The sequence below is a fragment of the Berghia stephanieae genome, chromosome 13 (genome assembly GCF_034508935.2).
Source record: "Berghia stephanieae isolate SIO BIC M18660-M18661 chromosome 13, UCSD_Bste_1.3, whole genome shotgun sequence".
Classification (NCBI taxonomy): Eukaryota; Metazoa; Mollusca; class Gastropoda; order Nudibranchia; family Aeolidiidae; genus Berghia; species Berghia stephanieae.
Genome location: NC_088372.1, coordinates 9,488,431 through 9,495,930, shown reverse-complemented (window position 1 = coordinate 9,495,930; position 7,500 = coordinate 9,488,431). Strand labels below are relative to the sequence as shown.

General features: G+C 37.2%; 1 protein-coding gene across 2 annotated transcripts in view; it reads left to right on the top strand.

Moving 5' to 3' along the window:
- The window catches only part of LOC144958609 (uncharacterized), a 28,163-nt gene that overhangs the window by 1,749 nt on the left and 18,914 nt on the right, over positions 1–7,500 (top strand). Inside the window, exons 3-4 of one of the 2 annotated variants that reach the window (XM_078890700.1) lie at positions 987–1,197; positions 6,451–6,557. In XM_078890700.1, coding sequence (XP_078746826.1) covers positions 987–1,197; positions 6,451–6,557 — 318 coding nt within the window. Of the gene's footprint in view, positions 1–983; positions 1,198–6,450; positions 6,558–7,500 lie in introns of both variants that reach the window. The other variant, XM_078890699.1, reaches the window with a different exon arrangement.

Below are 7,500 nucleotides of genomic sequence, written 5' to 3'. Positions count from 1 at the left end.
TCTTCTTCTTCTTCTTCTTCTTCTTCTTCTTCTTCTTCTTTCTTCTTCTTCTTCTTCTTTTCTTCTTCTTCTTCTTCTTCTTCTTCTTCTTCTTCCTTCTTCTTCTTCTTCTTCTTCTTCTTCTTCTTCTTCTTCTTCTTCTTCTTCTTCTTCTTCTTCTTCTTCTTCTCTTCTTCCTTCTCTTCTTCTTCTTCTTCTCTTCTTCTTCTTCTTCTTCTTTCTTCTTCTCTTTCTTCTCTTCTTCTTCTTCTTCTTCCTTTCTTCTTCTTCTTCTTCTTCTTCTTCTTCTTTCTTCTTCTTCTTCTTCTTCTTCTTCTTCTTCTTCTTCTTCTTCTTCTTCTTCTTCTTCTTCTTCTTCTTCTTCTTCTTCTTCTTCTTCTTCTTCTTCTTCTTCTTCTTCTTCTTCTTCTTCTTCTTCTTCTCTTTCTTCTTCTTTCTTCTTCTTCTTCTTCTTCTTCTTTCTTCTTCTTCTTCTTCTTCTTCCTCCTCCTCCTCCTCCTTATTGTTATTATTATTATTATTTAATTATCATCTTCTTCATCACCACAAACAAAAAATAAATTTAAAAAAACATTAAACATTTTGTAAAAAAATTAAAAAACAAACAAACCCAAAAACAAAGTAAATAAAGCGTTTATATTGTGCGATATCCGCTAAACGTGCTCAAACTCAAAGCGTTTTACAAAGGGTCCGTGACCAACCGCAACACGTAACATAGTGAATACAAGACACGACGCCTGCTAGGCGATGTTACCATTTTTTTTCGACAGAGACAAAGCTGTTAATGGCCAGATACTCATTTTACACCTGTGTACGGCGAGAGAATGTGAATGTGAGTAAATGGCCTTTTCCAAGGACTCAACGATGCGCCGAGCGAGGCTCGAACCCAGTACCTTCCACAATACCACCATAGCCGTATATTATAATATACCAATTTGAGACGTCTGAGTCACGATAATTTTTGACTTTCTTCCTGTCCAAAGCAGACCTCGAGAAGAATGGGCCAACCAGTACAGAACGGATGTGTTCCTCCAGCGCATGCTCAGTGCGGCCGATCAGGTGAACAAGTCCCACAACTGCTTCGTGTGCGAGAGCAACCGGAACGAGGCGACGCCAGCGACACAATACTGTTTCAACTGTGATACGTATTACTGCTCCAAATGTAATGAGCTGCATCTACAACTACGAGGGTTGCAGGTAATATATATATATATATATATATATATATATATATATATATATATATATATATATATATATATATATATATATATATATATAATATAGAATGCGCTTGGCCAAGGAGTTCACGACATTGCCATCCGGAAGTATAACGGACCAACACACAAAACTGTGTAACCATGGACTTTTATAGTCTGGTTAATACAATTTAGTGAGAACAACTCACAAACGCGGATGGCAAAAACAATAACAAAGGCATGAGTTACGTCATCTTCGAACTATATATATATATATATATATATATATATATATATATATATATATATATATACTAGTAAAAAGCCCGCAATTTCGCGGGGAAAGAACTATTTTCATTCGGTATTGCCAGAATCATTTTCTTGATTAGCTTGATTACGATTAGATGCACATTTTAATCGATGTGCTTGTCGTCGCTGCCATGCTTTATTCGGCATGATTTTAGTTTATCAGTCAGTAGATGTCGATATCAATAAGTCGCAAGTCTTTACCATGCTTTACTTCGGAGTGCTTTGCACTACCTTCAATACTTCACAAATTAAAATGGCGGCCTAGAATCAAAACAATGGTCAAATTAGGAAATTTTAAACTTTCACAAATCTTTCAATGTTTGTTCTAGAGTTTTTAAAACGCTTTTATATGATGACAAATTGAATAAATAAACGCCTGACAAAAGATCAACGGTGAAAATACAAATTGAATGAATACTGGGGATGTAGGAGCTTTCGGAATGTCTCCCCTTTACTTAACTTATGTGAGGTCAAATGAAAATCTGAAGCGGACGCGATAAATATCAAGTCCCCGAATCTGTCTACTTTTGGTTTGTTCGGGCTAGAAGCTAGACAGAACCAATTGACAGTTTGCTGAAACATTTAACTAAATATTTCCCAGGGCAATAATTATCACATCGATGGCATCAAAACGACAGTAATATCAACAGTAATATTAGTTGATGTTGTAAATCGGTGAAACTTGTTTAAAATTTCTGTAAATCCGAATACCGTTATATGATCAAGTGAATTATATCACTATGAATGCCACGATTTGCTGAAAATGCCAATCTGACAGTTCCTAGCAAACACCGCCCCCCCCCCCCCCGATGGACACACTCACCCCCCCCCCCTCCCCCTTTTTTTTCTTCAACGCAACCACATTCCAAAACACACATACACACAAAAATATACCACACACACACACACACACACACACACACATAAACATGCACGCAATGAGAACACACTACTACTACATAACAACACTGATCACCGCTAAATCAACACAACGGAAGTAAGGACTCTACTGGACAAAAAGAGTTGAGGGTGTGGCCATGAGTGTGTTAGTGTCTTCGGTAAATTTTTTATGATATCTGTTTGACTTAACGAACTTTCAAATTAACTTTAAATTATGAAAGGAAATCAAGTTATCTGTTTATCCATCTGTACAAAATATATTTCTATTTTTCAAATCTTTCAGTAGAGTTGTGCGCCGTATCAATTTTTTTATTGACTCGAATAAGCACAATGTTCTCCACAATGCTATATTTTTTAAAGAAAGGATATATATATATATATCCATCCTTTCTTTAAAAAATATAGCATTGTGGAGAACATTGTGCTTATTTGAGTCAATAAAAAATTGATACGGCGCACAACTCTACTGAAAGATTTGAAAATTAGGAATGTATTTTTTACAGATAGATAAAGAGATAACTTGATTTCCTTTTATAATTTAAAGTCAGTTTGAAAGTTCGTTGAGTCAAATAGATAATATCATAAAATATGTACCGACGACACTTGGCTCCCAAAATCAACTAATTTTGACACTGTAAAAAGTTGTCAATTTGCGTCATCTATTTATGACATCAAGTATTATTATTACTTCCGTTGTGTTCTTGATTTAGCGGTGATCAGTTTTGTTATGATATGTTTGTGTGTGTGTATGTGTGTATGTTTGTGTGTGTGTTGTGTGTGGTGTATACATGTGTGTGTGTGTGTGTTGGCATTTTTTAGCAAATCGTGGCATTCATAGTGATATTATTCACTTGATCACATGAAGGTATTTCAGTCGCTATTTTGATTCTTTTTTTTACTATTAGGGTTAGCTCGAGAGGTTAGTCATATGTGTTATTAAAGGTGCTAGGGTGTTTGTTTTTCCATAAGTTAAGTAAAGGGGAGACATTCCGAAAGCTCCTACATCCCCAGTATTCTTTAAATTTGTATTTTCACCTTTGATCTTTTGTCAGCACGGTGGTAGAACAGCACATTCAACGTTCAAAATTCCAATTCCAATAACGGATAACAGCACCTGTAGAATCAGTCGCCAATCAGACACAGCTAAGTTACTGAAGAGTAGTTCTCTCATAATTTGGGATGAAGCACCTATGATGGACAGGCGTGTGTTTGAATGTGTGAGCAGGATATTTTGTGACATAACAGGCAGTTCAAAACCTTTTGGGGGCAAAGTGGTTGTACTTGGATGGGATTTTCGGCAAATTCTACCTGTTGTTAACAAAGGAAGTGAAGCCGATATATTAAGTGTCACACTTAACAAGTCAATTATTTGGAATTTTGTCACCATTTTTCACATGAACAAGAACATGAGGGTTACTGATGACAATAATTGTTTTGCAAATTGGCTTCTCCGCATCGGAAATGGTACAGAGCCGGTTTTCAGCGAAATAGGAAAGTATTCTGTTAAATTACCTACAGCGCTATGCCTTCCTGAAAATGACCCAGAATGCTTGATAAATGCTGTATACAATGATTTGAATCTGAGCTTTGCGGATGAACGTTATCTATCAGAGAGAGCAATTTTGACTACAACCCATGAAAATGTTGACAAAATAAATGCTGTTCAGGTTGACCTCATCAACTGAACAAATTTACCACAGTGCTGATTCCATTCAAAGTGACTCTGACATCAACTTATACCCGATTGAATTCTTGAACGAACTTACACCTCCCGGACTTCCTCCACATGCATTACATTTGAAAGCCAACACGTCAGTCATACTGCTTAGAAATATAAATCCTAAATCAGGCCTCCTAAATGGCACCCGTTTGTTAATAATTAAATTAGGTTCAAAAGTATTAGAAGCCAAGATAATTACCGGTAGTAGAGCTGGCGACATAGTGTTTATCCCTAGAATCAATCTGACGACAACAACTGATTCAGGCTTACCATTTATTATAAATAGAAGACAGTTTCCGGTAAAATTGTCATATGCAATGACAATTAACAAGTCTCAGGGGCAGACATTAAGCAAGGTGGGGATTTTCTTACCACAACCGGTATTCACACACGGACAACTGTATGTTGCTGTGTCACGGGTCAGAGGCTATAGTGGCTTACACTTCATGTTGGGCCACACAGAAAAAATCAACCGAAGATATAATACTAAATTACACAGACAACGTTGTTTACCAATCTGCCCTCATTAAATGATGGTGAGTACAGTATCGAATGAAAATAGTTCTTTCCCCGCGAAATTGCGGGTTTTTAAATATATATATATATATATATATATATATATATATATATATATATATATATATATATATATATATATATATATATATATATATATATATATATATATATATATATATAAATTATAAAAACAAAAACCATGAAATAATAGTGCTCAACTTTTGGATAAAAGGAGCTATTTATAAACATTTGAAAGATAATAAAGATTGTTTGATTTCTACAACGTTGTTATCGAGCGTTGCTCTCATCAGGACTTCCTGATGAGAGCAACGCTCGATAACAACGTTGTAAGAGTCAAACAATCTTAATTATCTTTCAAATGTTTATAAATATATATATCTCTTTCTCTTTCTTTCTCTCTCTCTCTCTCTCTCTCTCTCTCTCTCTCTCTCTCTCTCTCTCTCTCTCTCTCTCGCGCGCGCGCGCGCGCTATATATCTCTCTTTCTGGATCTTTCTCACAAACATACATACATACATACACACACACACACACACACACACACACACACACACACAAACATTCCACCATCCAACTATCTACTTATTTAACATATAGATAGAATGCGCTTGGCCAAGGAGTTCACAACATTGCCATCCGGAAGTATAAAGGACCAACACACAAACCCTGTGTAACCATGAACTTTTAGAGTCTGGTTAATACAGTTTAGTGAGAACACTCACAAACGCGGATGGCAAAAACAATAACAAAGGCCTGAGTGACGCCATCTGCATACTATCTATATAAAAGAATAATATTATGAATATATGTATATATATATATATATATATATATATATATATATATATATATATATATATGTATATATATATATATAACATCGCGTATTCCTGATCATCGTCTGCTCAAGTAAAATAACTAATTAATTAAGAATTCTCGAAATAAATAAGTTTTTAAATGTTTCCTGATAGCGAATTCAGTTGGAACGTCACGAAGAGATAGGGGGAATTGTTCCAGAAAGTCGGTGCAAAGTGGCTAAAAGATCTGTCAGAAATCTTTTTTTACCCTTTTTTGGCACTTTAAGCAGACGATGATCTCAATGCACGGGGCGGAACTTACGGTCGAAAAGGGGCGCATCATTGAAAACATTTAAAACACATGACTCCAACATTAAAGAGCACCCTGGCCCTTATGGGAAGCCAGTCCAATAGTTTCTTTGTTAATTCGAAGCTGCTTGTTTGGCGAAGACGTCATTGGGTCAGCGTATTCGGCTTTGTCTGTTGTCCTTCATAAATTCTGTCATTGCAGATACTCTTTGATCGCCCAAACTAGAAAAAAAAAAAAGGATTTGATCTGTCCGTCTGCGTTTTACGGAAGGGGTGTTAACCTTTCGACAACCCCCAACCTGGAGGACCAAGTGACTGAAAAAAGGGAAAGTCACACACCATTAGTCGCCTTTTACGACACACTGTCTTGGCGTTTGTCTATTCTTGTACCCTCTCAGTTGAGGGACCCCGGACACCACACGGGGGATGGGATGCCAGTGTAAAGTCAAAAGCATTGGAGTCGTGTGTTCTCTCTTATTTCGCCGTCTATCTTTGTTATCAACCAAGATGTTGAACGGCTGGATTGTGTCATAATGGGATTTTAGTGGCGCGTTATATGTTTGGCTCTCCAATCATTTGATGCCGTTTTTGTATGCCATGTTCTCTATGCAGGTGATTGTGACGGCGAGTCACATCAAACTCATAAGTAAATTTTACTCATATTATGTCTGCCCCAGGGACACTCGATCGTGTCGATTGCTGACGTCAAGCCTAAAGACTTGATGACCAAGCGTAACCTGTACTGCTCCACACACAAGGACAGATGCCTGGACATGTATTGTAGGTAGGTAGTTGTCCTGACCTCCCATAGTGGGCAGGCTGGTTGGGGGTTCTTGACCTCCCATAGTGGGCAAGCTGGGTGGGGCTCCTGACCTCCCATAGTAGGCAGGCTGGGTGGGGTTCCTGATCTCCCATAGTGGGCAGGGAGGCTTTTACTGTGCCTTCTATCTCCCTATATCTGTTTTCCAATATGCTTTCTGTCTTTGTCTTGGAATGAGATTACTTGGTTTTGTCCTGGCCTTGGTCGGATATCCTGGCTGGGAGGGAAACAGTCAAATGTTTAGTTATAGTTTTGGGAGATGATATTTTTGTCTTGTAAATCTGTTATGCACTGTATTGTTTTGTTTACGTATTATATATGATTTGAAAACATTTGAGTGTGTTCCTCTTACTAGGGACCTGTGCTCGTGTCTGGATGAGACTTTCAGGTGATGTCAAACTAAGTACTTTGATAGTGTGCTCTTGGAATCTACATCTGTTTCCTATTTGAACCAATTCCCCTTTATCCTACCTTTTCTTGGGTGCTTTAATTGTAATTCTAGAACGTGTTACTATCTAATTGTCTCTCACCAGCCATTTTTATGAGTAGCTCTCATCAAATTGAATTAACCAGACTATAAACGTTTACGATTACACATAGTTTTGTGTGTTGGTTCGTTATATCCTCCTGGCGGATGTTATGAGTATTTCAACTAAAGGAATAGCAGCACAGTATCAATTGATCAAGCGGTAGAACAGTGGGTATTTTACTTAGAGACATACAATCGATAGTAGCACCTGTGTTGTTCCTAATGTTTACCAATCACTGCCACATCATGACGACCAATCCCTACCAATTACACCCCCTCCCGCCCCTAATATAATAAGTGTACAAACAGATTCAACACTTAAAAAAAAACATTTGAGCTTCTTTATAGCGCAATATCCACTAAATGTGCTCAAAGAGC